This window comes from Sorghum bicolor, chromosome 8 (genome assembly GCF_000003195.3).
Source record: "Sorghum bicolor cultivar BTx623 chromosome 8, Sorghum_bicolor_NCBIv3, whole genome shotgun sequence".
Classification (NCBI taxonomy): Eukaryota; Viridiplantae; Streptophyta; class Magnoliopsida; order Poales; family Poaceae; genus Sorghum; species Sorghum bicolor.
The window spans coordinates 60,213,093-60,234,534 of record NC_012877.2 but is presented as its reverse complement, the minus strand read 5'-3'; the positions used below and the strand labels follow the sequence as shown (position 1 = coordinate 60,234,534).

The following is a 21,442-nucleotide window of genomic DNA, read 5'->3' as shown; positions in this document are numbered from 1 at the left end:
TATTTGGTACAACTCACAATAACTTCATGAGCTATTGTGCAACAACTTCATAAGCTATTGTGAGCCTTTTTTTCGAATACTTATTTTTAAAATAGTTTTATCGGTAAAGCTATTTTTTTTCTCCTCTCATAAAGATATGAGTTGGGATGAATCTAAAATAATAGCTTATTGCAGGTCTCTCTTATTTCTCTCTATCATCTATGCAAGAAGCAGTTGGTGGAGCTATTTTTAGCAAATATTTTTTTAAACAGTTCAGCTTTATTTAGAAAATTGCTCAGAAAACTATTTTTCTAAAGAAACAGCTTTACTAATGAAGTTTAGTTGTGCCAAACAAACTCTAAGTTTAATAACTAAATATATAAAAAAAACTTCTACCATTTATTATACGTAAATAAGTATCACTACACTAATCATGGAATATTTTTATACAATAAATCATAAACCTATTTTAACTTAGTTAAATTTAGGATTTGTTAACACTCCTAGTTTTAGAACAGGATGAGTTATATATTAACATAGTGCTGAGCGCAAGCATTCGTGATCGTAAAGCTGTTATTGTTAATAAAATGGTAAGGTAAGGAAAAGTGCATGCATCTTTTTTATTAAATGATTAAACTATACTGATTAAAAAATTATGAGGGTGCTCCCATGGATCCAAACTTTCGTGCACGCCATCTACCAATACAGAATTACCGTGCTGTTATTATAAAATGATAAAATCGAGAAAAGAGAGCACATGGCTTTTTCTTTTGGCAAAGAACGATGGACGTACGTGGAATTTGTATGGTGGTACTCGAAACATCTATTGGTGGAGCGTCGCCTCATTCAAACGATTGTTCGTGCACGTCACTAGTGACACGGATTATTTACTACCTCTCCGTTCTCAAAAAAGAAAAGTCGTTTTAGATAACAATACAGCCTTTAAAATATAACTTTAATTTCCTATATTTATAAAAATATTTATTAAAAAAATTATATATATACGTGAGAATATTTTTTAAAATAAATATATTCATATGTTTATTATATTTCTAAATTTAACAACTTAAAAATTATTTATAATTTATATTCTTAATATTTAACTTAAACCTTATCAAAACGATTTTCTTTCCGAGTATGGGGGAGTATATTTGAGAATTGAGAGTGAGAGGTTATTAATTAAACTAACGATAAAGTTAAAAGAACAAGTCTACTCACAATATAATTATTGTAACTAACAAGAGCATATTTATTTATCTAGTACTATGTCTTTATCTATATCTATATCTATATATCTATATCTACATCTTTTATATATTTTAAAGCCTTAGTAGTATTCTATCTCGCTATACAAGTTGTTCATATCAATATTCATTATAGCACATGTAATTATGTATTATGGTGTTTATTCATTCATGTAAATAAATACATGTAGTATAATTTTATCTACAATTCTAGTAGCGACGTATAGATATTATTTTAATAGTAGATACGTATAAAGTAGAAACCAGTCTACCGAGGAGTATAATTTAATATTTAATAATTAAATAAAGAGGCACAAGGGAGACTAAAAAATTATACAAATTGGCTAGAAAAATTGTGGCTGCGATGCATCCAGGTCCACGCGACCACTCTGATACAGATCACCAGCGGTGGGCCCCACCACCCAGCCTCCTCCCCTCCAAGCCTGCTCTCAAATTTGAGGCCCAAACCCCCGTCGGCCCCATCAACACGCCGCCGGCCACGGCCCCGACGACCCCCACCCACTCCCACCGGCGCCGCCTCCGTCCTCCCGCTCCGTCCGCGCGCCCGCCGCCCTCGTCCGGCCAGGAGCGGGTGGAGATCCGCCTGGGTCCGAGCCCGCCCGCTCGCTCCTCCTCTCGTCGGTGAGTGTTTCGTTCCGCACCCCCAACCCTCTCCGCCTCCCCCTGTGCTTTGGCGTAGGTTGTGTGCGCTTTTGCCCGTCCAATCCGGAGAATTCGCTCTCCCCGTCCACTTCGCCGTTGGGTTTGTTCCCCGCCGACGCACCCGCGCAATCCAATTCCGCCATAATTCGAGTCGGCTCATCCAATTCGCCGCGCGGGACCAATCCCGCCGAGGTGCGCGGCGGCGAGGTTTGCCTTCCGGAAATTTTAGGGATTTCCATTCAACCCTGTGTCGCTGGCGTCCTCCCGTTTGGGAATTCTTGTCGTAGGTCGCTCCTGTGCATCTATTTGGGGCCTGTTGGGGAGTTGGGACGCACCAATTTCACGTACGGAACAGACGGTTCAAATTCGCACAGTAACCGAGGGGAATTCAGTGGGCTGTAAGCTGGCTAAATAATGAGGTTGAGGAGAGAAGGGAGGAGAGAAGAGAAGCTGACTGTAAGTTTACAGGCGGGAAACAAGAAACTTTGTATTGTGAGAGAGATAAGTGGGCCAGTAATAGCTAGCTATTGTATGGGTGGGCTGGGAGAAGGCTTGTTTCTTACAGCCAGCAAGTGGGCTGTATTATTAAACTTGCTCTCAGTTGCGAAACAGCCGTGAAATTTTGTGCATAGCCGTGGATTGTGGCGCCTGCCGAGCTACTATGGTGGCTGGGGGTTGTAGAGTGTGTGCCTTGCTGTTTGCAGAGGCACAGGCACTTCACTTGTAGTAATTAGATTTCTCACCTACACTCATTTGAATTACTCCCCATCAATTTCTTGCCGTAACGAGGTTTAATCTCTGATTTGTTGTTGAAAAACAATTTCTGTGGTCTCTGAGATTCGTCACACTTAGGTTTACAGTTCTTTTGGTCGGCTTCATCCATGGGTTGCTACTTGCTAATGAGCTTTGTGCTTGGGTTCAGGAAAGTTTATATGTGGCTTCACCCATGAAGAGCTGAAGATATCGCATGAGTAGTTGCAGTTAGTGTGGGTGGCTTTGCTCCGTGCTTGGTCCTGATTGTGCTTTGCCTTGCAAAGGAAGGAATCATGACCTCTGTTGTTCAGAGTGTTTCAGGTATGCTTGATGCGTCCAAAGTTGTGTCATATATTATTTCACCCTAACACTAGAGTACTGCATGTGCATGGTGTACTGTGTTCGAAACACATGCCACCCTGTTCTGTACTGTGAATTACTATAGAGAATATTTCATTATGTATGTGTTGCAAAGACAGATTGGTAAGCAGTCAGTTGCATTTCGCGCCACCAATTTTGTGCTTTGAGTAAGCCCTTCCACTGTATCTGTGTCGCTGAAAGAAAAGTGCTTTGTGCTGGCAGCTGAGACTGTTGGGCTCAAAGCAGAGTTTAATGCATGATCTCCGCTTTGGATTCCGAAAACAACATAAACAGTTTTCTTTGAGTAAACCAGGATATCTTATGTAGTTTTGTATCTAACGTTCTCATGTGCATACATGTCATTATATGTTATATAGTAGTTACACCCTGCTGCTACCAAATATATTTATAGCTGGTGGAAATTTTTTGAGTGCTCTCTGTCATTTAAATTAATTTCTACTGTATAAAATGTTATATTGTGAATTTAAGAATTTTGTTACTTGTTGGTTTATGAACAGTGGTGGCATGCATTAATGTGGCTATTTGTTTTTTTTAACACGTGTGAGTGTGCCTTTTTGAGGACATCTAAGTCAATCTTGATCATTCATGTCCCTTCATGGGCAGGTGACCACAGGGCTGAGGATCAACACCATCAGAAGAAGCAAGCTGAACCTGGGGACCAGCAAGAAGCACCAGTTACTAGTTCAGATAGCCAACCAACAGTGGGCACACCATCAACAGATTATGTGGCACCCTATGCCCCTCATGACATGAGCCATGCAATGGTACCACACTTGTAACTTTCACTTGTTACTTATTGATAAATAGGGTTCTTTTCATTTGAGTTATGTCTAGGAAAAGGTGGAGGTTTGGTCGTAGTGTGATGTCTAAGTGATAGCATATGTGGTGTCAAATCTCCTTCCCTACTTCAAACTCTACTTGAAAAGTAATAATAACACAACATATTCATACCAAAACTATAAAGTGATGAGTACAGTTATACACCATTTCCCTGTTGGCTGAGGTGAAAAAAAACCCCATTCCTCTTTTAATCCAGATTCCAGACTGTTTGTTGCTAATCAGGGAAGTTAAGTGTCATCTCAAAACTTATGCTATTTCCATCCCTTATTGTCACTAAATGGTTGACTATCATCACATCTAAATTAAAATAGTAAAGCTTCTTCGTCGTGACTCTGAACACCTGGTTGGTAGTTGGTACCAATGTCCTTTTTTTTTGTCTCAAATGCATATTTTTTCCAACTTTATTAGTCTAAATTGTTACACCTCACATGTGTTTTGCGTATACCTTTTTTATTGTGAATGTTCACTAATTATTTTTAAGCTAACGATCTTCTAGTTTCACCATTTTTTAGACCTTCACTGGAGTGATTGTTGCAGTATTTTATTTTATTTTATTTTTATCCTTTCTGTTTCCTCTTTTCTACAATTTTCCATCAAGGTTCATTAATTTCGAGGAGTATGGTGCAACCTATGTTTTCTAATTTCATATTTTGTGTCTGGCAGGGTCAATATGCTTATCCAAATATTGATCCATACTATGGAAGCCTTTATGCGGCTTACGGTGGACAGCCATTGGTAAGCTTTTATGCACTCTCTCCATTAGCAAATACAAGTATTGTAATCCAATTAGATTTTCCCCAAATACTAGGTTGTTTCCACTTTGTCGAACATTTATGATTTACCTATTTAGGAAATTATTGAAGAGCACCGAGTTCATTTAATTTGACTCCTTTTGTATGCCCAAACCTCAAACCAATCCTGGTTTCAGTCAGAGGCAGTACAAAGTATATAGCTAAACATGCTAGTGTGTCTTGACAGGGTAGGCCAATTTTGCTAGTATTGTTTATTTGAATTTACAGACAGTAAGAAATGGATAATTTGTATGATCATGGACCTTTCTGTACTATTACAATTTTTTATTTAAACTGATGTCTCGGAGTTAATAAAATTGATAATCCTTCAGATGCATCCACCGTTAGTCGGAATGCATCCGGCTGGCTTACCTTTGCCTACTGATGCAATCGAAGAGCCTGTGTATGTAAATGCAAAACAATACAATGCCATATTAAGAAGGCGTCAATCCCGGGCTAAAGCTGAATCAGAACGGAAGCTTGTCAAGGGCCGTAAGGTAAATCTTTGTAACCATATTCTGCATTGCCATATGAATTGGAATTTTTAATTAGCTTTTTCTGCCCATGATGCTAGAGCAAATGATCAAGCAAATTTCTCCAATCTACCTTCCCTACTTCCACTTCAAGATCGATCTGCCTCACGTTGTACTATAAATCTTCTGGTGAATGTTATATTAATTTCAATCTTGCCTGATATCTGAAATTTCAACATACCACGTTTTTAATGCCTTCATGGGTGTTGCTTATCATAAAGGATTTAGGAATGTAAATTGGGTGCCACACATTGACAAAGTTGCAGAAATGCTTTCTGTTTTTATCTGCAAGATTTTAAGCTAGAGAGAGTTGAATTTGTTAGTATCATGATGATTATTTCTCAAAACTGGAAGACTGATATAAAGATGCAGTTACCTACTCAGAAAATCCTATAAAGTTCTGCCAAGCTCAGATGATCTCGCTGCAAGTTGATCACAAATGTTTCTTACTTGTTGATATCATCTGAAATAAAAACAACTTGATTGTTCATTTCCTTTATCTTTCTGTGGGTGAATTGTTAAGTCATCTGAATTTTTTTAAAAAAAAACTGACTCGATTACATCTGTGCTGCACAGCCCTATCTTCATGAGTCACGGCATCAGCATGCCTTGAAAAGGGCCAGGGGAGCTGGAGGTCGGTTTCTCAATTCAAAGTCAGACGACAAGGAAGAGAACTCCGACTCAAGTCACAAAGAGAAACAGAACGGAGTTGCGCCCAACAATGGCCAACCGTCAACCCCTCCGTCTCCCAACGGTGCATCATCAGCTAATCAGGCAGGCAGTCGTGAATGATGATTCAGAACTCACAACCGAAGAGATTTTAGCCCCTGACGCTAGATGTGGCATCAGTTTTGTACAGTAAGTGCTAGCGGGCAGCAGCGGGATGGTGTCAGTCGGTTGTTGTAGGACATGTTCCATAGAAAAAACATAGATGAGTCGACAGGTTTTGGAGTATTGGTCTGGTCCTCTGTTTATTCACCTTTCTGTACAATTTTAGTATTATTGTGCCCCTTCCCCTGGATAGCTTCGGTCAGCGCTTAAGAAAGTTAAGTGTGTAGCATATTGGCTTATTTTTTTTGCTTTGCTTGGACTTGGAGATTTGGTAGTGGAGTTCATAACCCTACTGTCCTGCATCATCATTCGTGGGGCAAATTATAATACTCCTAGCTGGCTATGTGTATGTTGATGACAATAAACCCTAATGTAGGACATGTGACCACCTCATCTGAATCTAGCTTTGTTTTGTTTCCTCTGCTTCAAAATGATACCCTCACAATTGGTCAGAGATTCAGAGATCATTTTGCGCTTGTCCTGCATCCTGCAGCAATGCATGTTTTTGGTTTGTCTTCGGATTGGTCTCCTGGCATGTATGATGTTTTCGTCCATCTGTTGTCCATTGAATCGCGTGATGATTGCCAGATGCCATGAGCATTTTTGAACGAAAGATGCCATGAGCATAGCCTTGAAGAACATTTGGGTTTGGCAACTGCATCATTCTGTCATTGGCCATCACATGAACGTTTTACATGCTTTTCTCGAGGGCATTGAAATATTGCCAACGATTACCAAGAAGAGTGTACTTTATCGAGTGTTGCAGAATGTGCTTTCTCGAGAACTCCAAAGCGTATTTTGCACCCTTTCTCACACGAGCGTATCTTACTTTTTTGCTTGGAAAGACCAGAAAGAAAACAATAACAGAAAAAAGGGCATAAACGCATAACGTCCCTGCATCTAGACCTGAACTTGGAACTTTCTTCATTGATCAGTGACTCTGAACGACCTGCATCTCTGCAGTCTGCACATACAGACAGCATTGGGCATTCAGGAAAATGCTTTTTTTTTTTTGAAAAAAAGGATCTTTGCTCGGTTCTGCACAGATATAGCACCTGTCTAGCGAAAAAAAAATCATATCCAAAACATCTTTGGTACTTTTTCTTTGTTTTTTAGCAATCCTCTATCTAGTTGGTAAACGCCCTGAACAACAATGGATGGATTAAAAAAAAAACTGGGTCTCCAGCGTAAGGTTCTTGAAGAACCTGAACCAAGCATGCTGCATGCATTGTCTTCGTCAATCTATGCTTCAAAAGGTGTAACCCCTCTGAAAACTAATCATTAGAGATAGAATTTATTTAAGCAAATCTCTAGGATATGGTTTCAGAAAACTACACCTCTGAGCATCCTCAGCAAGTTCAACTGCAAGAGATGAAACTGTTCACGGACTGTTCTGAAGTTTCAGTGTCAAAAATTCAGAAAATTTCTATCACAATGAATCTGAGACTTTGAATACAATTTATTCAGATTCAGACATAGATGGCCCAGGTGATTACCTTAGACAGCAAGCACTAATCATATCAGGCCCTTAACAAAAGCCACGCCTGGCATCGTACCGTACTTGTAGCTTAAACCACAAGCTACTACTATACTAAATAACAAAGGTATAATGTCATGATGCATAGGAACTGATTGATCCATCTCTGCCACAAGATCTGAATAAGAAATAGTTAGTTTCAGTTAGCGCTTCATAAGTTAACTGTGTAGCATATATGGCCCCATTGTTTTCTATCCTTGGAGGCTTGGGAGTGGTTTTCATAACCTGCTGTCCTGCGTCATCATTTGCAGTGCGAAGGATAATCGCTAACTATGTGTATGTCGATGACAATAAACCCTAATGTAGGACATGTGACCACTTCATCTGAATATAGCTTTGCTTCCTCTGCATACATTTCAACCATCCACTGCAAAAATGATACCCTCACAGGTCACAGTTGCTTGGACATGGAGATCATTCAGAGATCTTTTTCTCGCGGTTGTCCTGCAGTGTATGTTTGGGTTTGTCTTTGGATTGGCTTCCTGACATATATGATGTTTGCGTTTATCTGTTGTCCGTTGAATTGCATGATGATTGCCAGATGCTATGAGTATGACCTGAAGAACATTTTGGGCTTGGCAACTTCATCATGTTGGCATCGGCCATCACATGAACGCCGAGAATGCCTTTTCTCGAGAGCATTGAAATACTGTCAGCACGATTACCAAGAAGATCAACTGTTGCAGAATCTCTATGCTCTATACTGGACTTGAAAAGTTGAAAGTCAACTGCATCCTGCTTTGACATATGTCGCTGCAACTTAACAACGTTGATGTTCTCGAAGTCACAAATATGGGTGCACACACTCCTGACAATGTTTCGAAAGCTTTTCCACAAAACAGTTCATATAATCCTGATGTGTTTTCTTTAAAATGTCTCTTGTTACTACTTTCTTACATCGCCAACATCCAATTGCATTTACATCTAAATTCCATTTCAGAGTTAAAGGGGAGTGGGCGACACAATAATATAGGTTAAGGAAGATATTTTACTCATATAAAATAGTATCCAGGTCACAATTTGGGAGACCATGCACATGAATGCTTGTGATGCCATGTGGAATATAGATCTGAACTAATCATCAATTTGGAATACAAATTTGAGCTAATCATGGACTAGCATACATTGCAAGTACCAACGCATCCTCAATGGTGCACATATAGGTTGCTTGTACCAACATCAAAATTTGAGTACTTTCCAAAAGTGCAACTTCTTGATGATCAGGCAATAAGAAGCGTTAAAAGAGGATCAAATGAGATATTTGGTTCTCCACAAGACGAGAAATTTATTTACAGTACAATCGAGCAGCTCTGAGAATGTTCCAGACAGTTAAAAAGATAGCTACAAATTCTTTTATTCCTAAGTTATAGTTCTCCAATTTAGATGGCAAGCGGTTTAAACATCCTCACTCAATATCAAATCCCTTCTCCTGGAGCTCCTGCACGACCTCATTCCTCATCCGAAGCCATAGTTTCTGTGCTTCCTGCTCAAACTTTTTAGACTGCAACTGCTTCTGCATGTTTTCAGAATCCATATTGGCATCAGCGAAACCCTTGGGTCCAATCGTGGTTCCTAGAGCACCTCCACTCTTTATGAACTCCTCAATTGCCTCCTCATCACCAGGGTACGGGAACTTCCTGCGCTCATAAAGGTGAGCCATTTCTTTTTCTTCCTGCAAGATGTTGGGAATATATTGTCTTATCTGGGAGACCAGAAACTAGCGGGCTTAAATGGACAAGCACTCACACTGATCATTTATGTCTATAAGATGATACAATGCAGCAAATGAGAGGTTTGTCATATACTTCCTATGCATTTCGAAAGCCAAGAAAACTTAACAGCAATGTTACTTTTGGCACACTGTATAAAGACAACATGTTTTCAAGCGTAGCCTCCATCCAAAATTTATACTTGAGATGCATTCTTGTCAGCACAATGGAAAATAGTTACCATATCTGTAGTGGGAGCATATCCCATATCTGAATAATCTATATTAACGCAACGCGATGAGGTCCAAATCTGGCATAAATTTTATGTGTAGGCATGCCATGAAAAGCCTTGCCAAAATCAGTACTGGTGCTTAAGGTCCTTAGGTTCATTTCTGCATCTGGTTCTACATTGAAGTAGGAGTAATATGGAAAGGCTGGAAGTATTCCAAGATATAGCCATTTTGGTATCTGCTTTCACATAGCACGGATTGACATTACTGTACAAAGTTTCACCTTTTATTTGCACATGAGGAAAAAAGTTCATCTCAGGATCAATACTGGCAATGAGGCAAGGGAATTACTTCGTGTGGAGTTAGAAGAGGGCCATAAAATTCAGGTTAAGCTAATTTGGGGATACATTTTCAATCATGTAAGCCCTACAATATTCAAATTCCAAGGGGGGAGGAGGCTTAAAACGTAATCTAAACCAACAAAGAGGATTGCAGGTGACAACTGCACAACCTGTATATATTATCTCTAATCAACTTCCAACAAAATAGGGAATTTCCACGCTATTACGTTACAGCACAGCCCAACGAACGAACGAACGAACGAACAAGAGAAGACGGGGCACAGGAGGAAGTGGAGGAGGAACCTTGGGGCGCGGCTTGAGCGTCCACCACCCGAGCGGCGACGTCTCGTTCCAGAGCCATGCGACGCCGAAGAGCGTGTAGGTGCAGAGCGTGGCCTTGCCCATCTGCTTCCAGAAGTAGGCGTCCTCCTTCTCGAACCCCATCCGCCTGCGCCCACCACCGCCAATCACTCACAATCAGAAAACCGTAGTCCGTAGGCAACGGCGAGTGCGAGTGCGAGCGCGAGGGAAAGCGGATGGGCACGCCGCCGAGGTACCGGCGGCGGGGAAGGCGCCGACCTGAGCAGCCTCCGGGCCTGCGGGAAGTTGCGCAGCATCGCGTGGGTCTCTTGGTCGATCCGACGCCGCGGAGCCGAGGGACGAGGAGGCGGCGGCGGTCTGCCTGCGTGGTTGGTTGATCTGCGCCGCGGCCGCGCAGCCCGGATGCCGGAATCCCAAACCCGACGGCGGCGGTAGGGGAGGTGCTGGTATCGAGCGGCTGAGGGAGTCTCGGCTGAACAGAATGGACGGTCGGGATGAGCCCTGTTGTGCTGCTTCTGCACAGACCTCAATCTCTTCAGTTTTTTTTTTAAAAAAAAAAAAATGTCTCTTCAGTTCGTGGATGATTCTGAAGTTTTTTTTAGTAGTAATAGGGCCAAGCTCCTGTCTTTCAATCAACAAATCAAAGGTTTTCATCAAAAGACATGTATTTAGAACACGTTACAGACCAGAGCATGATCGGCGCAAAGTACTAACACCTTATTACAAACATTGAGCCGAAACAGAGAGACGATATAGGGTTCTCAAGTTTTCAGTGTCTCGAAGAAATTCAGTAAAATCTCCAGCACATGCATGCGCAGTGTTTTTATGAAACCCTGCAATGTTTCCGAAACTCCGAATTCAGGCCATGTTTGGTTCCACCAACTAAATTTTAGCTAGCTAAACTTTAGTCACTTTAGTAGCTAAAGTTCCAAACACATTGACTAAAAGAGGCTAAAATAGTTTAGTTCCATTAGTCACTCAAGAGTAGCTAAAATAATTTTAGCTAGTTAAAATTTAGTTGGTGGAACCAAACAGGCCCTCAGTAAAACTCCGATTCATTCAGACATGAAAAGGGCCTAGTACTCCGTGATTATCTCAGATTAGACAGCAAGGACGTACTCTGCCGTGATCATATATCAGATCAGGTCCTTTTTCTTAACAAAAGTGCAATTAGAGATTACCGTACTCGTAGCTTAAACCACAAGCTGCCAGCACTATACTAACACATGGTTAGCAGTTAGCACACGAGTGACGGCCTGACGCCATGATGCATTGCATATATATAGGAATTCATATATATGCAAATTGGCCCTGCATACATGCATACGACTCTCACGTAGATTGGTTGCCATCATCTATGCATGCAACGCAACGCCAACGCAACGCAGAGCAGAGATTGATTCATTGGAAGCTTCCTTCTCCAAATCAATCAAGAGCAGACTGTCTGTTTCTGACAGCTTGTTCGTTTAACTTTATCTACCGAATCTATCGGTTATTTAGAAGTATTTTTCTTTTAATATAAATTAGGAAATAATATGTTCAGTCGTAGCTTTTCTGCTGAGGTCGGTTCAGCGTTAAGATAGGCAGCAGGCAGGCAAGCAGACATCCCAAAGGCAAGTGTGATATAAAAAAGAGGAGACAAGTTGAGCTCCCCGATCGAGGAACAGTGAAAGCTCGTCTCTTGACATGCTTTGCTTGCACTACAAAACCGGGGGGCCATGACTGATGACCCCCATCTCCAATCTCCAAGAGTGCTGCTGCCGCACCATGCGTCGATGCGTCTCTCCAATCCATTTTTTCTCTTTTTTTCATCTAAAAAAATCCTTTTATTTTTTTTTTTGTTTCTTGTTTGGTATTTGCCATGCGGTTGCTCTGGGCCTTGTTTACTTCCAAAATTTTTTGCAAAATAGAAATAGTAGCACTTTCGTTTGTATTTGACAAATATTATCTAATTATGGACTAACTAGGCTCAAAAGATTCGTCTCATCAATTTCGACCAAACTGTGCAATTAATTTTTATTTCCGCATATATTTAATACTTCATGCATGCGTCTAAAGATTCGATGTGACGGGAAATCTGAAAAATTTTGCAAAATTTTTTAGGAAACAAGGCCCTGGTCTATTTATAGGCATGTGAAAAGTGGCATAAGCCCTTGCTTGTCATCATGGCATTGCCTTCGCAAGGGGGCAAGGCAAAGCAGGGGCACACACAATAGACAGTGTAGACAAGGGACAAGCATGCATCACATTGCAAATTGCATTGCACTCTAATGTAGAGTACTACTACGACTAAGAGTTGGCACATGCATTGACCTCTCTCTCTCTCAAGAATCAAGATCCATCGTGCCCCACTCATTCATTTTGCTGTTACAAGGCCTGTTTGGTAGAGCTCTTCACGAGAGGCTTCTCTAGAGGAGGCAGAGTTGTTTTGGTGAAGCTATAAATTATGGCTTCGCTAAAACCCATTCATTCATTTGCTGTTACAAGGCCTGTTTGGTAGAGCTCCTCACGGGCGGCTCCTCTAGAGGAGGCAGAGCTGTTTTGGTGAAGCTATAAATTATGGCTTCGCCAAAACGGCTCCGGCTCCTCTGCTTTTTATAAAAAATGACTTCTCTAGAAAAACATTTGGCAGAGCTCCTCTGGAGGAGCCAGAGCCGAAGCCGGAGAGAAACTCTGTCAAATAGGCCCTTAGTTTATGGTAGCTGCTACAAACTTATTCGCCTGAACTTATATTTTTCTCTCATAACAAATCAGCGAACAATATTTTTCGGCTCTTGTACTACGAGAGAAGCTAAGGTTCTTGTTGCATTTATAAGCTTGAGCCTTCCTTCTATGTTCTTGTTGTATTTATAAGGCCCTGTTTAGTTCCCTACCTAAAAAATTTTCATCCATCCCATCGAATCTTTGGACACATGCATGGAATACTAAATGTAGATAAAAAATAAACTAATTATACAGTTTGGCTGAAAATCGCGAGACGAATCTTTTAAGCCTAGTTAGTCCATAATTAGTCCAAATTAAGTGGTACCATTCTCTAGTGTTCTTTGTGGCGGCTTTGGTTCTTTTTTTGTTTGTTTGCTCTGCTACTACTTACTTTGATTCTCGGTTGCAAGCATGTACTTCCTCCGTTCCAAAATAGATATCGTTCTCGCTTCAAAAGAATAACTTTAATTAAATACATATTTAAAAATATTAATAGTTATGATATATAATTAGCATCATCGAAAAGATCTTTGAATCTAGTTTTTAATAAATTTATATGAAAATACAAATGTTGCACGTATTTTTAATAAGGCTTGTTTGGTTTCCTTACTAAATTTTAGCCAGCTAAAAATATTTTAGCTATTTTTAGATGACTAGTGAAACTAAATTATTTTAACTTCTTTTTAGTTAGTGTGTTAGAAGCTTAGCTACTAAAGTGATTAAAGCTTAGTTAGCTAAAATTTAGTAAGAGGAACAAACAAAAATTGTGATATGAAAAATCCAAAATAATAATTATTTTGGTATGGAGGGAGTTCGACATATATACATATGTCTAGTCTAGTACTGGCAGTAGCAGCATGTATGATTGCCCTCAGCTGACAATTGACAAAGAAAATGCCTGCAGGAACGCATGGGCGGCTATGGGACTCATGATCGAAAAGAAAAAAGCACAAAAAATAAAGGAGATACTGCCATGCATGCATGCATGCTTGCTTGCTTGCTATGGGTATATGTCAACCTTAGACAAAACTAAAATTGCCATCAAGAATGTAGAAAGTGGCATGGTGCTTTTGTTCAATTCCTCTCTCTCTCTCTCATCTGGATAAAGGAAGTGACAATCTTGGAAGTGAAGGGAGATGGGTGGACAGCCACTCTGAAATGTCACCCAAATGAGAAAAACAAAAAGGAGTGAAAGGGTTAAAGTGAGTGGGAGAGAGAGAGAGAGGAGTGAAAGAATTTTATTGGAAAGTGATGGTTGGTGGTGCCCATCTCTCTCTTCATGCCAAGAAAGTGGCTTTCAGGACCAACATGCAGGGTGGGGTGTTCTAGGGGTTAAGGTTGTGATTGTCTGTTGTACACCACTACACTAACCAGATGAGATATTCCATGACCAGCAAACAAATGCTGAAATGAATGTGGTGCCCATTTGGCTGCATGATCTTGAAAGGGTGTTTTTGTTTGTAATGACACCCTTTTTTTTTCATGACACACGCGCGGCCAAAAGTCACTTCTTTCTGTGTTGCCACTACTGACTGCTCTCCCTCAAGCAAAAACTGGCCATCAGAAAGTAGCAACTCATGAGCTCTGAACCCAACTCCATCTCCATGTGATGTCTGAGCTGTGGACGTGGCTTGGCTGCAAGCAAACAAGTGAACAACCTATTGGTGGTCAAGCAGTTGATTGAGCTGAATGAAGTCAGTGGCCTGCATCACTGCATCCCTTCATCATCATGAACAGGGTTTAGTGTATTACCCTGAACTCGACTCCAAATCACATGTGATTGGCCAGGTCAGCACTTAATAAAACAAGTGTATAGTAGTACTCCGTATAAACAACAAGCAGCGCATTCATCTCCAAGCACAGTGCTCTCTATGCAATGCGCTCTGTCTGTCGATCTCAGCCTTTGCATCAGCAATGACAGAGAGACAGAGAGGTCGAACGAACTTGCCATTTCAAAACCAACGCAGACGCAGAGCTGAGAGCTGCTCCTTCTCCATCTGACCATCCACCATGAGCACCTCCATTGACCTGCGCCAGATGCTTCAATGTATGGCAGGACCTTGCATTGCATCCACCGACCTGCCCGCCTGACCTGCCGTTCTGAAATGAGGCAGCAGGGGAGGGGGGTTAGGCCTTGTTTAGTTCCAAAATTTTTGGCAAAATGTGAATAGTACCAATTTCGTTTGTATTTGACAAATATTGTCCAATCATGAACTAACTAGGCTCAAAAGATTCATCTCGTCAATTCCGACCAAACTGTGTAATTAGTTTTTATTTTCGTCTATATTTAATACTTCATGCATACCTCTAAAGATTCGATATGACGGGGAATCTGAAAAATTTTGTAAAATTTTTTGGGAACTAAACAAGACCTTACTCCATACATTTCGCCTGCATGCGTCCCTCTCTGAAATCTCAACAGCATGCAGTGCAAGTGCAAAGCTTCGCTGTGGACAAATCTTGGCCTGCAGATACGTTTGGTAGCTTGTAAGGAAATTGATTGAAAGCTGCGAGAAGTATACGTGGGTTTGGAAACCTGAATTGATCTTGGGCTGTTTCCTTTCCTTGTGGCTGTTCATCTCAGATCCTTGCTGTTGCTGGTGAAATAAATGATAGATCTTGCAAATTAAAAGTATTCCTATCACAACTGGTGGATAGATATGGGCACGGAGGTGATGCCTGATGGACAGTTGCAACTGCTGCATAAACCATGAACTCCTTGTCTGGGCAGAAATAGCAGGACGTTTTCAGATCCGAATTGAACGTGTCTCAGTTTTTGCATACATGCATCCGGTGACAGAGACGACACGTTTACAGGATCTGTAGCATACATCTTGCACATTTCATCGACACACCATGAATTTGAATTGTCGAAATCATTCTCCAGAGCTCTATTTTTTAAAAAAAGAAAACACTGCTCGAAATCCTGCGAAGAATCAGTACTTTCAGAGTAAAGATTTCCCATAACATATAAATTAACCTCCTGTAGGACGGTTGGATGACATATCATTTTCATCCACGTGCAAACAATCTGCATATTTCTTTAAGTTCCTACGCATTTCGTCGCCGAAATCTTGCTCCTTTTTTTCTACCTGAATATGAGGCACATTTTGAGCTGAAGACAGTGAAGTAAAGCCTGCAAATGTGGAGCTAGTGGCATCCAACCCTTTGGTGAAAGGATGGTAGCCAGCCGCATCACCAAGCAAAGCCCAACATATTAAAAAGTTCTAAAACAAAAAAAAAGAGTCAGATGCTAACCTTCCATTACTTAATTAAATTGGTCGCCATCACAGGAGTTGTTTATCTTGAGCTCATCGGCCTGATGCACGCACGCACGCGTTGCCTGCTGCTGCCCCTAACGCGAGGGCAGCAGGCAGGCAGAGGCAGCTCGATGGGCGCGGTGCCACCGTGCCACTGCCGGCGTCTACCACAGCACACAGTGTCACACAGACAGTGTCAGTGTGGTGATAAAACTATGATGATATGAATATGATATCCCTAGCAGTAGCAGGTTCCCACTAATTAGCCCCATTGGGGACTCTGAAAAGCTCACCGATCAGGGGTCTCCTTTTTCCATATGTATCCTGGTAAGAATTTGAAGGCTTGGATTGGACTTGGACGCCATGGATGGATTCCGGCCCCTGTCAACGGAACACAACAAGCCGGTAGGAGTAGAGTATTGTTTGTTGAATTGTTACGAGAGAAATACTGAAAAGCTCAAACGAACATGAGGAGCAACTGATAATGGAGTGGACGAAACGGGCAAGGGCAAGCAGAGGCCCACAGGAAAGGCGCATGATGTTGATGCCCCGTATATATCCAAATATTCCCTTTGCCCTGCCATGCCCATGCATGATGCATGCCAAAGTGGTCCTTGTTGAATTCTCTGCGTGCTGCGACAGCACCGGGCCAGCCTGAATTTGACTAGCATTTTATTACTAGCTTGGAATTGGAATCCCATACATAAAAACGCCATTCAGATCATGCAATGCAATGCAAATCTTTTGTGCCCCCAGAACCAATTAAACGCCACTGAAAGTACCATTGCATTGCATTTGCATTGCTTGCATAGTTGCATGGTAGTAGCGGTAACAATTAGGCCTTGTTTAGTTCACCCAAAAACCAAAATCTTTTCAAGATTCTCCGTCACATCGAATCTTACGTCACATGTATGGAGTATTAAATATAGACAAAAATAAAAACTAATTACACAGTTTAACTGTAAATCACGAGATAAATCTTTTAAGTCTAGTTAATCCATGATTGAATAATATTTGTCAAATAAAAACGAAAGTGCTACAGTTCCGAAAACTTTTCAGTTTTCGGAACTAAACAAGGCCTTACTACTGTCAGTCTTTGGTCTTCACAGAGAGAAGAGCTGAAAGAGGGAGGCTGGCCGGCTTTTCATGGCGTGCGCTGCGGTGCGCGCTGTCGCCCGCGGCCGGCCGATGCACACATACACACACGCCGTAGCCACAGCTACAGGTAGCCCAGCTAGGGCAATGCATGCAGCTGCCACATGCCTGAGAAGCGAAAGCGATGCCATGCAGTGCACACGCACGTAGTACACTACAGTATCAATTTTTTTTACAACACTACAGTATGCAAACTATGCAAATAGTTTTTGTTTTTATCTATATTTAATGCTTCATGCATATGCCGTAAGATTCGATGAGATAGAGAATTTTGAAAAGTTCTTTTATTTTTAGGGTAAACTAAATAAGCCCTAAGTCAGGAGCTCAAGGTGGGACATTTAGGAGTGAGAGGAATCCATGTTCCAATTGAAAATTTATAATACAAAACTCATTAATTTAAGGGTAAACCGTATAATTAGCACTAGGAGAATAAACTCTGTACAAGCGGTTCCAAACATATTTATAAAAACATTTTTCATAACTGTCAGCGCTAGGGGCCAGTAGAAACAAATCTTTACACTGGCGGTTAAGTAAGAACCGCCTATAGAAAGTAGAAAACGGAAGTCACGTATTTTTTCGCGTAAAATCGTGCAGTACGTAGCCGGTGCGATTTAAATCCGAGATTTTGCTCTCGCGCATAGCCTCTTCTACTACTCCACTCATAACAGATCGGATCGGAGCGGATAATGTTTTTTTTCTTATCCTAATCCACTTTTCTTTGTCGGATTTGGAGAGGAGAGCATTGGATGCGAATATGGATTTTTTCGATGTCAAAAGTGCTAAGGATTTGGAGCGGAATCGGATCAGCTACGGATTTAAATAGTGGAGTCATATGTGCGTAATTAGAGAATTGCATGCTTGTCAAAAAATATTTTTTAAGAATCAATAACACGTAATAGACAATACCCTTCATTCCATTCTATGTTTTGCCTATAACACCAACACAATTAATACTTAACAAATTATCTTTACTCGTAAATGATAAGTTATTAGTCAATATGTAATAATACAGTAACCAAGATTTCAATTCAAAATTTATAACATCAAACAATCTACATCTCAAAATAAGAGTTCTCAAGTAACAAAAAAATTGGATATCCTATTATAAACATCGGATAATCCACTTAGAGTTTGTGGATAATTCATATTCCGCGGATTTGCCGATTTTATATCCTACTCTATATCCGCACACAGTCGGATTTAGATTATTCATATCCTCATAGATATTAAAAATTCTTCAGCACATCCTCAACATTCGGTTTTGGATCGGATCGGAGTGGAGGATTATCCACACCACTTTCATCCCTACTCCATACTCACAAAGAAAGTCATTTTGAATAAGGTTTGGGTTGAATATTGGAAATATAAATCTTGAATAACTTTTAAGTTGTTGAGTTTGAAAATGTAATAACCATATGAATAGATTTATCTTGAAAAATATACTTTCCTAAAAATATACATACATATATATATATATATATATATATATTAAAATAAGGAGTCAATATTAGATTTTAGAGACTATGTTACTTTTCTAAATGACTTTTTTAAGGCCTTGTTTAGTTCCGAAAAGTGAAAAGTTTTCGGTACTGTAGCACTTTCGTTTGTTTGTGACAAATATTGTCCAATCATGGATTAACTAGAATCAAAAGATTCGTCTCGTGATTCACAGCTAAACTGTGTAATTAGTTTTTGTTTTCGTCTATATTTAATGTTTGATACATGTGCCACAAGATTCGATGTGATGGAGAATTTTGAAAACTTTTTGGTTTTCAGGGTGAACTAAACAAGGCCTAAGTATGGAAAGAGTATCTAGTTGGCGGACAATTTAAGTAGTGTGGTGACATTTTTTTGGGTTAGGCTGCTCTAGCATTTTCGTTTGTATTTGATTATTATTATCCAATCATGGACTAACTAGATTTAAAAAATTTGTCTCGCAAATTATAGACAATCTGTACAATTAGTTATTTTTTATCTATATCTAATGCTTTATACATGTGACGCAAAATTTGATGTGACAGTGAATCAAAAAAAATTTGTATAATTTTTCGTGAACTGAACAAGACCTAAAGTATTAGTGTCCCGCCAAAATCAATTTGACGAAGGTCTTGTTTAGTTCCAAATAGATTTTATATTTCCGTTAGTGTCCCGCCAAAATCAATCTGACGAAGGTCTTGTTTAGTTTCAAAAAGATTTAGGATTTCGGAACTGTAGCATTTTTATTTTTATTTAACAAACATTGTTCAATTATAGACTAACTAGGCTCAAAAGATTTATCTCATAATTTATAGATAAACTGTGTAATTAATTTTTATTTTTGTTTATATTTAATACTTAATGTATATGCCACAAGATTCAGAAAATTTTAAAAAGTTTTTGGTTTTTGGATAAACTAAACAATGCCGAAAATTAAAAACTGATCAATGACAGCATTGAACAGGAAAAGCAATTAGTGTGGGTAGCCTTGAAGGCTGGGGTCACTGATGCAGCTGTGGAGGGGGCGGGCGGCAGAATGGATGTAATGTATGGAGGCTGTTACGAAGCAGCAGAATGCAGAGCTAGCAGTGGATTTTCAGCTTTGCATGCATGCGTGCCCCTACGGTAGTCTTCACGGCTGCGGCTACTCCGGCAGTACTACTCATCATTTCGTCGGAAAAAAAAAAGAATTATAATCGTAGAAAACGTGCCCGTCAAACTAGCTTGACTACAGCAAATAGTATCAACATTTATATGGCTCTAAATAAATTTGTTATAAAAATAAATTATATAACTAATTTGATGGTACTTATTCTGTGTCATGAATGTTAATAGTTTTTTCTTTATACAAATTCAATCAAAAAAATTGAAATTGTTTTGACTCTGTGGATGGAGGCAGTATGGTACAGTAGCAGCAGGCCGCAGCAGTAGGATTTCCCGTGCTCTGCTTTGAACTGCTCGCAGCAGCCAGCAGCTGGCGAAGCAAGGCGGCCGGCGCGGCCAGCCTCAGCTCCACTGCCGCCCGTGACCCGTCGTCGGTCGCCGTCCGGCAGCGGCAGGTCGCGCATGCACGTACTCCTCTCCTACAGGCCGAGCAGAGCAGAGCTCGCCCATGCCGCAAGCTACTACTACTGCTGCTGCTGTGTAGCCGTAAAAGCGCCACGCATGCACGGTCAAAATCACTGCTCCCTGACCTGTCCTAATAAACGGCCTTTTTCCCCGATTCGGCTCTCGTCTCGTCTCGCCATCGCCATGCATGCAGACCTAGCAGTAACTGTCAACACTGGATGGGCCAATTACGCTGTCTAGTGCGTGAAAGGAAGGTAGCCAACCAACCAACCAACCTGACGATGGAAGAGGAAGGAGATGATGATCGGCCCGAGCTCTATCACGATCACATGCATGCATAGCAAGCACGTCGTCTAGTCAACACTCATCACACGAGCAAGCAAGACACTCGTCCTCTCGGCAACGGCATGGAATCGAATTGAATTCGCTCCACCCTATCAACCGAATCTGCTAGTTTTTACTCACAAACAATACATTTTGTCATGACTTTTTACTCGTAAACAATACATTTTGTCATGATTTATACACGACGACGACGATGATGATGATGGTAAACTGTAATGGGTAAAGCGCGGCAGCTGAGCGGGGATGTTCACTTGATAGTCGCATCACCTCATCTCTACAGTAACAAACAGGCACGCTATACATGCATCCGATGCAAGCGCTGCATGCACTTGCAGCAGGCACGCACGGTCCATGGTCCATCTCGTCCCCTCGTGTTGTCATCTTCTGCACAGTACGTACGTACGGTACAATAGATAGGAGTAGTAGTACGCGTGTATACGACGAGGTACGTACTGTACAGTACAGCAGAACACACGCCAGACAAATGTACACAGTCGCGCGTTGCGTCGCGTCGCGTCGCTGTATCACTCGATGATCCCTTTGCTAGCTTCCAGCCAGCGTGCTACAGTACAAGCCAAAAAAAAAAACTCTCTCAGGTCTGCGGCATATTGTACAGTGTACTACTAGCGACCAGCGCCAGCGGCGCGTGCCTACGAGTACGAGTACGTGCACGGTGCACCGCGTGGCACACACACGTACTGCCATCTGCATGCCATTGCCACGAGACGACAGGCGTACTCCGCCACGCCACGCCCCGCCGGCAGAATTCCAAACTTCCAAA

The 21,442-nt window shown here is 41.0% G+C and overlaps 2 protein-coding genes across 2 annotated transcripts; one reads left to right on the top strand and one right to left on the bottom strand.

The window, feature by feature from the left end:
* LOC8070158 (nuclear transcription factor Y subunit A-7) lies at nt 1,654-6,446 on the top strand. Its single transcript, XM_002443504.2, has 6 exons — nt 1,654-1,865; nt 2,809-2,960; nt 3,624-3,784; nt 4,524-4,595; nt 4,984-5,148; nt 5,761-6,446. Exons 2-6 carry the CDS (start codon nt 2,933-2,935, stop codon nt 5,974-5,976), a joined length of 642 nt encoding a protein of 213 aa, XP_002443549.1. The 5' UTR covers nt 1,654-1,865; nt 2,809-2,932; the 3' UTR covers nt 5,977-6,446.
* Nucleotides 8,717-10,668, bottom strand: LOC8084397. Its single transcript, XM_002442480.2, has 3 exons — nt 10,412-10,668; nt 10,136-10,280; nt 8,717-9,224 (listed from the first exon to the last, which is right to left on the bottom strand). The coding sequence occupies exons 1-3, from the start codon at nt 10,447-10,449 to the stop codon at nt 8,958-8,960; spliced, it is 450 nt and encodes a 149-aa protein (XP_002442525.1). The 5' UTR covers nt 10,450-10,668; the 3' UTR covers nt 8,717-8,957.

What these genes read in the sequence shown, in the direction of transcription:
- LOC8070158 (XM_002443504.2), top strand. Translation starts at nt 2,933, where the DNA reads ATGACCTCTGTTGTTCAGAGTGTTTCAG. An exon ending in TGTTGTTCAGAGTGTTTCAG is followed by an intron (nt 2,961 to 3,623) that starts GTATGCTTGATG and finishes CTTCATGGGCAG; the next exon opens with GTGACCACAGGGCTGAGGAT. An exon ending in ATGACATGAGCCATGCAATG is followed by an intron (nt 3,785 to 4,523) that starts GTACCACACTTG and finishes TGTGTCTGGCAG; the next exon opens with GGTCAATATGCTTATCCAAA.
- LOC8084397 (XM_002442480.2), bottom strand. Translation starts at nt 10,449, where the DNA reads ATGCTGCGCAACTTCCCGCAGGCCCGGAGGCTGCTCAG. An exon ending in CAGGCCCGGAGGCTGCTCAG is followed by an intron (nt 10,281 to 10,411) that starts GTCGGCGCCTTC and finishes TGGTGGGCGCAG; the next exon opens with GCGGATGGGGTTCGAGAAGG. An exon ending in CGCTCAAGCCGCGCCCCAAG is followed by an intron (nt 9,225 to 10,135) that starts GTTCCTCCTCCA and finishes AACATCTTGCAG; the next exon opens with GAAGAAAAAGAAATGGCTCA.